The following is a 14,105-nucleotide window of genomic DNA, read 5'->3' as shown; positions in this document are numbered from 1 at the left end:
AGACGTTCCAACATTGTTGTTCACGGCATACCTGAGCAAGAAGGCGAGACTGCTGATGAGCTTAAGCGTAAGGTGATCAGTGACATATTCGTTGAAAAACTGGGGGTTGCTTGTGGATCGGTGGCACGTATTCATCGCTTGGGGCCTCCGAAACCATTGAGACCCGTTATCGTGTTTTTCAAAGATTATACAGAGAAAGAAAGTGTAATAAACAACTGAAAGGTTCGAATGTTTTCATTAGGAATGATTATTCTCGTGATACTCTCCGGGTTCGGAAGTGTTTATGGGAAGCTACACGTGAGCACAGGGCAAAGAAGAGAGATAACGCTAGATCGGCGCATGATAAGGTGAAAATAAACAACCTGATGTACACTCGGAATGATGCACGTAAAGAGTTAACAATGGTCCCAGATAAGCCTCGTCAATGACACCCTGAAGGCGCGAAGTGTAGTTAATATAACTGATGAACTTCAGCATGTTCTAATGTGCTACGATCCACATGTGTCTGTGATTACGGAAACTTGCCTAAACCCCGACATAGATGATGATGATGTCTTTCCCCCACAATACAAAATAAACAGAAGGGACAGGCCTTCATGAGGAGGTGGAATGGCTATTGTAATTAAAAGTAGTATCTCTAGCGAGTTACTTGAACAAATTGCAAACCATAAGAGCCTTTACTGTAAAATACACTGCTGGGGAAATAGTGTTTTAATCTGTGGGGTCTACCGTTCCCCTTTATCGCCCCCATCGTTTCTAGAACAACTATATGACCATGTTAACCAGTCCCGCCATCTTAAACTTGTGATAGCTGGAGATTTCAATCTTGGAGGCATTGATTGGTCGGCTCTCCACCCGGGTATGTACCACTGAAGTTAATAGTGCTGAATTGCTCCTTGACATTACGTTAGCTTATGACCTTAAACAGGTTGCTGGGGGGCCTACTCCAGTGTCTAACGTATATCTTCGTCCCTTTTGGATTTAGTGTTATGCAGTACGGTAATGCAACCTCACAGTGTGACAGTCGGAACAGGCATTTCCGACCACAAGGTTGTATCGTGTATGTGTGATATTAATATCAATCATGTTTAGAATCCGAAACGATACGTTACTGTGAATAATTTCAATAATGCGGATGATGAGGCTATAGTGACATTACCTTACTAATAAGTTCGATGTCTTCACCGAGACTGATGTTGACCTTTCGTGGAACAAGTTCAAAGCGAATTGTGAATTTTGCCTAGATATGTATGTTCCCTCATCGGCTTAAACGTGTAGGTAGGATTAATCCTTGGATCAACCGCGATATCATTCATTTAAAACGAAAGATTAAAAGGTTTAAGAAGAAAACTAGCCACAATTCTCAGAATATTTCTCAACTGAAAATTAATCTCGTGGAAAAAATGCGCCAATCGAAAACACTATTTCTTTCTACAGCTTTAACTAGCTTCGCTAGGCATCAACCGAGGAAATTCTGGGATTACTTATCCGGGAGTAAAAGACCTATCGACAACGTGAAGGAGGATGACGTAGTAATATCTGATCAGAAGGTCATTGCAAATTCCTTTAACAGATACTTCCAAGGCGTTTTCGCGACAACTGGCCTACACGTTCAGGCCTTCCCCAAGCAGCACAATGTACTGAAAGTCGAGTGCATTAGGGGTGGACGGGTAAGTGGAAGGCCTTGAACAGACTCGTGAAGCTAAAGAACATTGATAAGACACATACCGCCCACCCCTATTGCATTCGACTTACAGTACATTGTGCTGCTTGGGGATCTCGTGTGAATGTGTTGACACTGACGTTGACATTCACGTGTCTTATGACGGTGTGTTGAACATGTTGTTACAACTTGATGAAAAAGAAAAGAGCTCAGGACCTGATAACATTCCCGCCTGCTTTCTAAGAAGATATGCCGTTCCTGTTGCTCAGTTTCTGACTGTTATCTATGAGAAATCGTTGCAAAAATAATCAGCTACCGAAAGACTGGCCGATTGGTAGAATAATCCCTGTGTTTAAGAAAGGTGATCGCTATGATATTAGTAACTACCGACCTATATTTCTTTGACGTGTATTTCATGCAAAATCTTAGAGCATATTGTATCTACTTGTTTGGTAGAGTTTCTAGAACGGAACCAAGTATTGTCTGAGTTTCAACATGGCTTTAGAAAGGGCTTCTCCACCGTAACTCAACTGGTTACTGTTATTAACGAATTTCAAAGTATACTCGACGCAGCAGGCCAGGTGGACGTCATATTCTTGGACTTTTCCAAGGCTTTTGATAGGGTTGTCCATTCCAAACTTCTTCACAAGCTGTGTCTCGTTGGAACTCCCCTGCGGATTTTGAGATGGATATCATCCTACCTACATAATCGCAAACAATTTGTCGACATAGACGGGAATGTATCTGGCATGCTAAGTGTGACGTCAGGTGTCCCACAGGGCTCCGTATTGCCCCCCCCCCCCCTGTAGCACGCCCGCCACACCAATCGTCCCCAAATGTGTGTGAGTGCATGCGTGAAATCCAGATAAATTCACGAAATAAGCATGGTCACATGTAAAAAAGTGATAGTTCTTAGATGAGAATACCTGATATCCCATACCAATGGGGGGAAAAAGTAACGTGAAAATTCAGCTGTCCAGTCCCGTGAAATATGTTCGCGTACATGCCCGACCGTGGCTGGCGTTGTCAGGCCCGTACCCGGCCCGGTGGCTGAAACCCGAGCCCGACCCAGCCCGCCTAAAAAACGCCAAGCCCGGGCCCGTGCAGTGCTCTAGTACCTCCCCCTTAATTATTATCGTGATAAAAGTAGAAACTGTTTTTAATCCTATACGGCTTCCAAAATCTCTTCATTACTTGTAGTCTATATCTTTCTCGCGTCCATCTGTACCCAGTTACCCCCTAACCCAGTGTTTCACATAACGTGTCGTAAAATCGTATTTAAAAAGTCAACTCGTCTGAACGTTATGAACGGCATGAACAAAAACAACGAAGACAGCGGGAAATCACACGCGATTGATATTATTTGTACAATTTTTGAAGCGCGTCTCGTGGAAGAAGGCATGAAGCAGGTTGATTTATTTATCGGCAATCATTCTTTTCTCCGCCATCTTGAGAACGAAACGAGCGCCTCTATAGGTAGTTGGAGAGGCAAACCGCTTTCGAATCTTTTTCTTATAACATACTGGGCGCTCGCATAACAGAGACCACCGCGATCAATATTGCGTGTCGCTTAGCATCGACTCTGCGCCCGTCCCGTCGCAGAGGAACTATTAAACCTCCATATAGGCTTCAAGTGGGTAATAAGGACATCCCCAAGGATCAAGATAATAGCTCGTTTGGTGGAATTGGCAATAATTTCACGCTGGCAATTAGGGTAGACAGAGTGTACTGGCGCTATACGGTAACGCCTTTGGATCCGTTCCAGGATGTCCGTTTCGTTGTGAGCCACAGTCAGGTTAACATGGAAACGGGAGATATAGTATCGTCGCCTTATCGCCGAAATTTGCCGAAAAAATGCCGAATATTTTCTTGACACTATATTTTCTTCACATTCCGAAAGACTCCGAATTACACTGTTGCATATGGTGCTACATGCCGACACTGCTGGTAACTGATTGCTTTTTTTTTTCTTTTTTTTCCTCCGGGGAATCGCATTTTCGTTTTTCCTTCACCTTGTTTCCAGGTGGAATGCGGGGAATACAGCCCTGCAGAGCCGTTAGCCTTTTAGGGAAAAACCTTCCCTTGTAACACTATTATTACTGGTTCCATAGGGGGTTCAAGCTCACGTAAAACCCTTCCTCTAATCTGCCCTGCTTTCATGAGTCATTATAGCTGCCTATGTTTCGGCATCCGTTTGGCGCAAACGTTTTAAAATGCTGAAAATGTCCAAATCCGTGCTTCCGGTGGGGTCAAACGGGTTTGTTTGAATGGTAACACTCGTACAAGGTGCGAAGCACGCGCTGCGCATAGCGCGTGACACCGTGCTTTCCTGAGTTTGCTTTGGCCACGTGGGTCAAAAACTCTTTTGTCTTTGGAGCAAACGTTCAAGACGAAACATTCGACGTCTGCCTCGGTTCTGCCAATGGAGTACTTTTTGTCCCGTCCCAGGGGGAGAACTTTGACCCAGCTCTGCCAATGGAATGCGCGAAGATTGTCACAGAAGGTGTGCACACTCTGTGCAGAGTCTCAAGCAGGTTCGAGGCGGCGCGGAAGTCGACAAGAGCGCGCAATGCCGTCGCCTGGTGATGGGCAGGCCAGCAGCCGAGAACCTTCCCAACGGAGAAAGGGCCGGACACAGAAACCAGGGTCAGATGATATGTAACGCTCTTCGCGACCGCAACGCTGAATATTATGCAAGAAATCAAAGTAGATCAAAGCCCGTACTCACTGCTAATGAGGCACACTTTCCCGTTCGGTCAACCAAGAGGAGCTGCTATGAATCACTTAGCTGCGTCAGCTGGCGATGTGGTCATCTCGGCCAGCATTAAAAAACCTCTGATGGCGACATCCCTCAGTTCTGTCGGAACCACGCGCGTAATCCAAGTCACGCACGTGCTGCACCATCCAGCACAACATGGTACTCAAAGTGTCACACTTCACAAGTAGCACAGGAATGGTCACTGTATTATATCCTATTTGTTTCACCGCCACCATTGGCCACTGACACCACACAAGCATGTACGCTAACTGACACAGTCAGAAAAAGCACAAAGCTCTCGAAAATCGCAACAGTGTCCTTTGGTCGCGTCCCGTTCGTGTTCACACAGGTTACGCATCATTGCACAGAACATGAGTACTTATCAGGAGATAGTGAAGTCACCTACTTCGTAATAACTGTGGTGAACCGAGATAAGAGCAGCCGCCGGGAGGGAATCTTTCTTCAGATAACACAAGAGAATTTGTCAAACGCGTGGTCGTCAACGTGATAGCGTCCGAAAGAACCGGTACGACTACGAGCGTATGTAGTACCTGTTACACAGCTGTGGTATTCGCTGCGAGATCGACCGATAGGGGGCGACACCGTCACCTTTCTAATGTGGATAAGGCACGGGCCGATGTTCGGAGTTGATGATTCTTTTCCGTAATGCTTGTGCATATATTCACAGGAAGATCGCTTGTGCGGCGATGGTACGATACCGTTCGGTTCCCCAATGCTCCACCTACTGCACTGAACGCGGAATAAACGTGTAAAAACAGACGACGCGAGGAAGCTATCCACACTACGGTAGTTCACTGTTTCTCCGCAGCGCGCCGTTCGATCTCGGAGCAAATAGCTACGATAGCCTGGTGGGTGGTGTTTATGGCCTGGCGGCCAGGGGTGCAGCGAGGAGGCTGCTTGGGGGTTGCACCAGCCAGCCACCAAGGCTTACAGAAGACACAGAAATATGGAATAAAAAAATCATCGACTTTTAAAAACATGTTGCATCCTTGTAATACACTAATCTTTTTTGTTGTTGTTGTTCTAAATGTTTTGTGCCGTTTGCAGACGACACACTCTCGGCTGCCGCGAGAACGACGCAAGCCAGCTCTGGGGGCTACACGCTAATTTTTTTGGGAAAAAAAGAGACCGTGCGCACCCAAACCCAAAACGCGGCTTGGAAACTCGGCATGACAGGCAGTGACGACGACGCTATTCCTTTGGTGCTCCAGAGCGATTGGGTCTATGGACGGTTCAAGCAAAAGCGCATGCACTGACTGCGAGGTACCCGGGTCCGAATCTCGGTGCCGGCTGTGCTGTCTGGGGTTTTTCCTGGGCTTTCCTCAGACACGTTCAGACATATGTTGGCACAGTTCCCCTAGAAGTCGGCACAGGACGCACATTCCCCGAAGGGCGTTAGTCGTGACGTTGCCCACCTCTGTGAGGGCGACGACGGCGAGCTCTTTCAGATGAACTCCATAGCATGCAGCGCAGACTCCGCTCAAACACGAGCAACCACTCTGGTATGCAGCCATATTAACTTACTTGGGCGTGTTCAAGGCAGAAGTAGTAAGGTGGGACTATAGTTCCACGACAGCAGAAGAAAAGGCACGGCAAAGCAGTAGAAAATCACTCTCACCGCTTTGAGCTCCTTCCCGGGAATAAACATTACACTTATTCATCTGATATCGTAGTAGTCATTTTGCTTTGCCATCTCTTCCTTCTCGAGACTGCTCTGTGTTCCCGATAATCCAAGTATATTCATAGCGCTAGCAAATATCTGTGAGGAAGAAGAAAGTGTGCCACGAAGTGTTCTCCATGGGGCAGAAGGAGAAGAAAAAGAAGTGTTCTCCCTTGGAGCTAATGGACATTCTCCATGAGGCAGAAGAAGAAGAAGTAGAAGAACATAAGTGTTCCGAAGAAGTTAGCCATTCGTGGCATATTGCCTTTGTCTGTCTGCCCCACGAAAAACAAGAGTAAGTTAGTCAGCTGCAGTTGTCTTCAGTGCCTTTAGCGTCCGTGTACCGCCTGGGTGAACATAAGCCACTATAAGCAGTCGCTAATCCGGAGTACAACACATCTCTCTGTCCGTATCGGCAGTGCAAAGACAAGAAGCGGCGGTATGAGGATTCGTCTGCGCCGAGCCATAGCCACCTGTACTGCTGCAGCACTCGCAGTTGTGCTGCCCGTGTCAGTGCTCCTGCGAGGCACGTCCAACTCCGCAACACCAGTCCCGTCTGGATATAACATAAGGACGCAAGGATGTGTCATACGAAAGTTCGACCCATTTCACCCCTCCGTCGCGAACCACTTCGAAAAGGTAGAGGAATACGCTTGTCCTGGAAAGCCGAACTTTATAACCATCGAGAGCGGAGTTCCACTGGTGGATACAGAAGCCTTGTCTGTACACGGCGTGAGCCGAACGGAGCTCGCATGCACGTACAGTGAGATATACAGGAATATGTCTGCCCCCGTACCAGACAGTTCCTTCTACTACGGACCAGTGGTTACATTACGCTTCGGCCAGCCGTTATGTGGGGAGTTCGTCTTCGTGAATTGCAGCACGACCAGAAGCGGAAAGACCAACGAAGTTTTCCATCAACAGTTTCTGATTAACCCAGTCGTTAAAAAAGAAGGTAAGCCCGAAGTTCGGAATATGGGCCGTGGCAAGCACCACAACCTGAGTGTGCTGGTTCTAGGCCTCGACTCTGTCTCGCACCTCAACTTTGACCGACACCTGCCCCTCACGGCGGACTTTGTGCGTAGCAGCCTGCATGCTTTCGAACTTCATGGCTACAACAAAGTGGGAGACAACTCTTTTCCCAATCAATGCCCCGTACTCACAGGTATGACGGCTAAGGAGGCCCTAAACGCCTCGGAAGATCTCTTCGTAGACCACTTGGACTTCGTCTGGAACCACTACGCCAACCGGGGCTACCGCACCATGTTCGTGGAAGAACAACCAAAGTACGGTATTTTCAATTACGACTTAAACGGCTTCCGCGGCACCCCGACGGATTATTATCCGAGGCCCTTAGTCATGGCCGTAGAAAGCTCTTCTATTACAAGTCAAAGGTCGGTTGGTCTGCTCTGCACCGGCCCAGTTGCGCCCACTGCCCTGTACCTCGATTATCTAACGAGGTTCGTCACGCATATGAAAGACGACCTATTCTTCGCTTATGTATTTCTGGCCGAGTTCAGCCACGAGACCTTAAACTACGCCGGTTACACGGACGCTTACTTGCGGAGGTTCCTCGGGAAGTTCCAATCCAGCGGGGCTGCCGACAGGACAATGTTAATATTTTGGAGCGACCACGGCATGCGGTACGGTCCCATTCGCACGACGTTCATCGGAAAGTACGAAGACCGTCTTCCGTTTGCGTTCATTGCACTACCAAAGTCCTTCCTGGACGCATATCCTAAGACGAAAAGAAGTCTCTACCTCAATCAAAGAAGACTTACGACACCTTTTGATCTACATGCGACGATGATGGAATTCCTCGACTTTCCCGAAAGCGAAAGACCGGAGACAAAACGAGGTCTGAGTCTGTTCCGCGAGGTGCCACCCACCAGGACGTGCGAGGCAGCGTCGATACCTCGTCAGTGGTGTTCTTGCGAGCCGTACGAAAAAGAAATAATTAGTCCAAACGATCCGCTAGCCTGGTCGATGGCTGAAGCGTTCGTTCGCCAGATGAACGAGTGGCTGAAAGGAAGACGCCGGAAGTGTGACAAGGTATTTCTGAGGGATGTACTGGACGTGAGCGCGGTACAGAGGACGCGGCAGGACAGGGTACAAAATATAAGTTTCTACTGGGTGATGCTTGAAGTATCGCCCGGTGGTGGAATCTTTGAAGGAACTGTAGGCGTGAATCCTGTCGACAACAGTTTTATCGTTGAAGACGAAGTTACACGTTGCAACCGTTATTATTTGAATTCTTACTGTTTGGTCGACCACTGGTTGGAGCAGTTTTGTTTCTGCAAGAGGACTTACGGCGTTGAACTCTAACAGGCAATAAAGGGTTGTCCTCTTTCCTTATAGTTTCTTCATTACAGGTTATTGTTTGTTGGTTCAAGTTGTCGTGTTTCACGACTGTTACTGCCTCTCCAAAACGGTGTTGTAAATTTGCGTATAAAGAATATCTATAACTTAAAAACTCGAGACTAGGGGACAAAAAAACGACAAACACAGACAAGATCTCAACAAGGCATAACTAGTCATCCATTTGACGTCTATGGCAAAGATAGTGACGCTTTAGTGCCATACGATGAGAGCGCCGATATGTAGAACCAGAGGGAGTCGTCATCGTTGGCATGGTATATAGAGAGCTATGTATGACGTGTTAAAGGTTCCTTTGGTGTGATAGGCCAACGGCACGCGTGGACGGGATACGTGCTGCCTCATCGTTTGGTGAGCGAAGGAAATCTTCGGGACCGACAAGATATTTTGTCAAGTTCTTATGGTTAAGTTCTTCCTCCTTAACTACTTCAGCTTTTACACTTTTGTCGTTACTTGCAATTGGTAACTGATCAGCGTCCTTTCTTCAATTATTCAGACCACTATTTTTCCACTATTTGTACTTTTTTTTACCTTCCTATTTCCGAGGAATGCCACGCGTGCCGTATCGGTACGGTATTCGGAAAGTGCAATCCAAACTACCCCGGCGCAAAAAGACTTCCTTTTCATAGGAGGAAGAAGAAGAAGAAGATGATGATGATGTTGATGAGCGAACAGGTCCAAGCACATTGGGGAAATGGTCTGTGTGCGTGTGTGTGGTTGCGTGAGATTACATAGTGTTACATCAGACTCGACGTAATAAGAACGTATGTGGAAACAGGAAGTAAAGGATCCCATACCCCCATGAGGTAACACCGCGGCAATGTATAGTAATGGAAGGGGAAGATTCAGATATTACTACAGGGACATCGCTCCCCAGGAAATGATGCCATCGCCGCCCACGGTGGGCGTACGTCGAACGGCGACAACAGGAAGATCCAAAGATAACATTGGAAGCAGTCTCACGAGGCCGGCATCGAGCCGTCGGTATCGTCAACAGCCTTTGCCGGTGGCAGAGACCTGCTTTCGATGCCTACGGGCGTATACTCTTCAAACCGAACTTCATATACATGCCGTTTTCACCGCTTCCGATTGCCAAGGCGACATTCGGTTTCACAGCAAACAACGCTCTGTGCCAATCACTGTGCCGATTGTCGATGAGAAAGAGAGGGTCGTATACACCTTTTTTGTGGCAATTCAAATTGCCACAAAAGGGCGTAGTCCCGAAGTCCCGTAGACCCGAAGTCTTCGTGGTACCGGAGGTTGTGGCGGGAGCTTGGTTTACCCAAGAATGTCATGTATACCACGCTCCTACACTCTATAAACAGATGGTGGCGGCTCGCCGTATAGTCGACCTCACAGAGGCGGGCAACGTCACGACTGACGCTATGGGGGAATGTGCGTCCTGGGCCGACTTCTAAGGAAACTGGGCCGACATATGTCCGAAAGCGTCTCAGAAACAAACCCAGACAGCACAGCCCGCACCGGGATTCGAACCCGGGCACCTCCCAGTCTCGACATGACATGGCCAGCACGCTAACCGCTAGAAAACAGAGGGGAGGTCTTCGCATGCCCTCCTATACTGTGACTCCGGTGCGGCAGTATGTTTTCCCATGTCATGTGAGTGACCAAAGACGACGTCATAGCACAAGCCACATTGATTCCGAAGGCAAGTTACGCGGCTTCTTCGCTTCAGTATTTATACGAGATGTCTCAAACGACACGCGGCAAGGACTGCCCGATCTCTTGCGCTCTCTCAAAATAACTTCATCGTGCGGTCTCGACAATATAAACGTGGGAGTTTTGAAAGAAACAATAAGAGACAAATTGATGATGATGAATGGAGAAATTCGCCACATGAGGTGCGGCCCACTACCCCAAGGCACGCACAATGGACGGAATGAGATATATGACATGATGATGGGGTGACGATGAGGTGACGGTGAGGAGACATCGTGATGATGGGGTGATGGAACGACGCTGAAGTGAGTGGTAAACGGTCAGCGGAGTCGGTGAGTAAAATGTTGAAACAAGCGAATGAGAAATGACATATCCTCCCATTCCTTAGCCCTCATATTTCTGTCTGGATCTAATTACAGGCCAGTTTCACTAGTCAGCATCACGTCTAAGCTCATGGCACACGTCGTGTACAAACGCACAGTAGAATTCTTAAAGTAATGACTTCTATTTTCCCAACCAACAAACGGCTTTCACAGAACGAAACCCAACTAGCATCTTTCACTCACGACATTGGTACCGCTCTAGACCACACCACGGCTTTCCTCGGCTTGACTCATCATCGGCCTCATCGGCCTCCGTCATCGACACAAGGTTCTACTAGCCCGCTCTAAAGCAACCACATTCAAACTGTCATTTTTCCAACAAACATCATCAGATTGGAATAATGTACCAGACCATATTGCAGAACTATCACAACCAGTTTTTCTGAGAACTAACCGCACATTTCACCTGACTTATGTAATTACCTTTTTTTTTTTTTTCAGCAGTTATGCCCGTGAGTTGCACTACTTTCTTGAGTCAACACTTATTATCGTACGTAATTCTTTTGTAATCACTTTGTAATTCAATTACAAAGTGATTACAAAAGGATTACAAGAAAAGATTAGAAATAAGATTAAAAGTCGCTTATAATCTTTTTCGTAATTCTTTTGTAATTGTGTCTCATTATTACCTTGTCATTGTGATGTATTTGGTACGATCGATTCCCACTCCCTAATGCAATGGCCTCACGGTCCCTTGATGGCTCCCTCGATAAATAAACGGGATTAGATTATCCCCTCTGGCGATTAAACACATCAATCACCATCACCAAAATAAAGTTGTCGTTGGTCCCGACACAGCCCTCGTGCGTGCTTTTCAAATATACTCTCCTTTAATGTAGTACTTATTTAAACTCCCTGAGCGTTCCTTAACTCGTAAAAGCGTGTCATAAACTTTTCACGCGCACACAAAAAGACCAGCAGGAAGGCCGAACTAACGACAACCATTATTCCGCCTTATGTAAACGCTTTCACAGCCCAGAGGTGTCCACCGTCTTCCTATCTCGCTCCATGTGTTTCTCTCTTTTTTTTTGCTTTTTTTTTTCTCACGGATGTCTTATGACGGCAGGAAACGATGGCATTTCAACAATCATGAGGCTGGACGCGTTTAAGGCTTTCGCTAGTTCGCGAACGGTAATGAAATTCACCCGCGCAAATGAGCGAAGCGGAACTGCACCATAAAGCACGTTGCTGCCTTTCCTAAATGTAGACACAATGTCGCGAGCACCTCCACGTTTGCATTTGGACGATGCGTGGTTTTTATAGTGTTCATGTTTCGTGTAAACTACTTTAAAGCTCAAAGATATGGGTAATGACGAAACGCAAGTTAGGAACGGCCAGCAATCAAAAGGGACGGTATTTTGGAGAAGTACTATCGTTATACAGTTATTGTCATTAGAGTTCTATTTGTATACGTTTGGTTTTCCAGTACACTCTTGAAGCAGAGCTTCACCGCGTAACACGCCAAAGGTCAACCCGTTGCACGAATGATACCGTTATTCTTACGCCTTTTTATGAAAGTTCTCGCAACTCTTGTGCGCAGGTCCGAAAGGACGAAACGGTCGTCCAGTGGCCCGCTCTTCGTTTTTAAGGCGAATGCAGTAATATTTTATGAAATGCGATGTGAGCAAGCATTACGTCTTGCCCCATCCTACACTCTTAAAAATGAACTTCACCGCATAGCACGCTCCTAGCCTACCATCATCTCGAATGATATCGTTATCTGCCTCGATTTGTTGAAAACAGGAGGCGTACGCCTTTTCTGTGACAATTATGAACAGCATAAGTGTCACAGAAAAGGCGTACGCCTCCCGTTTTCGACAAATCAGGGCAGATAACGATATCATTCGAGATGATGGTTGGCTAGGAGCGTGCTATGCGGTGAAGTTCATTTTTAAGTGTGTACGTTGGCAATACAAATGCATAAGGCAGCCGTATACGTAGGCTTCCTACTTGATGACAGTACACGTACACCTTTTTGTGACAATTCCCGTGCCATGCTGTCGTTATCCCCACCCCCTCCACAAATCAGGAGTGATTACACGGTATCATTCCGCGCAATGGTTTGCCTTCCGCGTGCTATGCGGCGAAGTTCGCTGGCAGTTCTAATCAAATTTTCCTATCCGGTTAACAGAATAAGCAGCACATAACTGTGTGTCAGTTTCGTATAAGTTAAAATTACCGACTATACTCACTGCGGCTCAGAGTGAGACTATAACTAACTACTGAGTCTGCACGAGTGTAAAAAGACCACTTAGGAAAGAAAACAAGTCCAGGGCCCTCTGCGAAGAGGGAAAAAAAAAAGAGATGCCCGCTTGGTGTCATAATAGAACTTCCGTTTCTTCCGGAAGAAAAGGACTCTTGTGGCGGAAAGGAAATCCACTGTAATTGGGTAAGGTGCGCTGCAGTGTCGCTTCACTGAACGTGAGAAGCTCTTCGACGAACGAAAGAGCTCTTTTGGGCTACTTGTTCTCTTTTGTTGTAAGCGTCCGGCCACTTGAGGGCGAAGGCAGTCGCTGTCTCAGTTGCGGCGTCAGCTTCCTCAGAGAAATCTTGCCTCATATACTTGACTCGCACACGCAGACCTGTAACGGTTACTTTCCGGGGCTGCTTGAATTGCAGTTGCGACTACACGTGCGCGTAAAAGCAATTAAGTTGCGGTTGTAATTGCATCTTACCTTGGCACGTGTAATATATGCGATTACGTAAATTAGGTAGGGTTCTGACAACGCGAAGTTTAATCCATAGCGGTTATATTCATAGTATTTACCATTTATTGCAGCCGTTTCTGTTTACATCGTCATTACTTATTTGTTGTTGTTGTTGTTGACTTGACTGGTCAGTATGAGTGACTGGTTTCGTTTTCTCGTCCTACCTTTCCGTCGCCATTTTTTTTCTCTCTCTCTCTTTCAATCTCCATCATAATTGCACTAATGTTGAATGTGTTGTATTTGCCTCTCGTTCTATGGCCAACCGCCAGAAGTATTATAAGTAAATAAATAATAGGAGTAATTTCATAGTAATTGGTAGCTATATCTTAGATTTTGGTATCGTTTTAAAACATACTCCATCCAAACACCACAGAAAGCCCTTAACGTAACTGCGCACTAAAGTATAGGAAACAGAACTTTAAGAAAAGCACAATACACAGAAGAGAATAAAAAAATGAAGTCTATTTATAACGTGAGAAGCAAGAAATATACTAGTCAGGCGGCAAACCTATTGCCGTCAGCGGAACGGCCGTTACTTCAGTCCTGGGTAAGTTACTTCTAAAAAGTAACTGAGTTACAATTACAGTTTATCTGCCAAAAATAGTAACTAAGTTACAGTTATAGTTACTTTCGTGGTAGAGTATAACTAGTTACAGTTACTGAGAGAAAGTAACTTAGTTGCATTACAGTTACTTTTAATAAAAATGGCCATGAGAGGGTGATCCAATTGTTAATAACATACATTTATTTACATTTACTGAAGTGCGATAAAAGTTGCCTTACACTTAACCAGGCACAGTATAAGTGAATACGCGGTTATCCCACACGGTAGGTAGGGTAAAGAAAAAGAAACCACAAG

The 14,105-nt window shown here is 46.3% G+C and overlaps 2 protein-coding genes across 4 annotated transcripts in view; one reads left to right on the top strand and one right to left on the bottom strand.

Moving 5' to 3' along the window:
* Positions 1-6,032, bottom strand: part of LOC135366718 (5-hydroxytryptamine receptor 2A-like) — a 312,589-nt gene extending 306,557 nt beyond the window's left edge. For 2 of the 3 annotated variants that reach the window (XM_064599552.1, XM_064599555.1), the window contains exon 1: positions 4,392-4,502. The gene's annotated coding sequence lies outside the window, so the exon portion shown is untranslated. Of the gene's footprint in view, positions 1-4,391; positions 4,503-5,966 lie in introns of those variants that run through there. The other variant, XM_064599554.1, reaches the window with a different exon arrangement.
* Positions 6,033-6,276: 244 nt separating this feature from the next.
* On the top strand, positions 6,277-8,453 carry LOC135366078 (uncharacterized). Its single transcript, XM_064598730.1, has one exon. It carries the CDS (start codon positions 6,544-6,546, stop codon positions 8,425-8,427), a length of 1,884 nt encoding a protein of 627 aa, XP_064454800.1. The 5' UTR covers positions 6,277-6,543; the 3' UTR covers positions 8,428-8,453.
* The last annotated feature ends 5,652 nt before the right edge of the window (positions 8,454-14,105 follow it).

The sequence above is a fragment of the Ornithodoros turicata genome, chromosome 8, assembly GCF_037126465.1.
Source record: "Ornithodoros turicata isolate Travis chromosome 8, ASM3712646v1, whole genome shotgun sequence".
NCBI classification, from domain to species: Eukaryota; Metazoa; Arthropoda; class Arachnida; order Ixodida; family Argasidae; genus Ornithodoros; species Ornithodoros turicata.
The sequence above is the reverse complement of the archived record's forward strand: the minus strand, read 5'-3'. Positions and strand labels throughout refer to the sequence as shown.

Bases quoted from the DNA above. Each gene is read 5' to 3' on its own strand.
- LOC135366078 (XM_064598730.1), top strand. From the start codon at position 6,544: ATGAGGATTCGTCTGCGCCGAGCCATAGCCACCTGTACTGCTGCAGCA.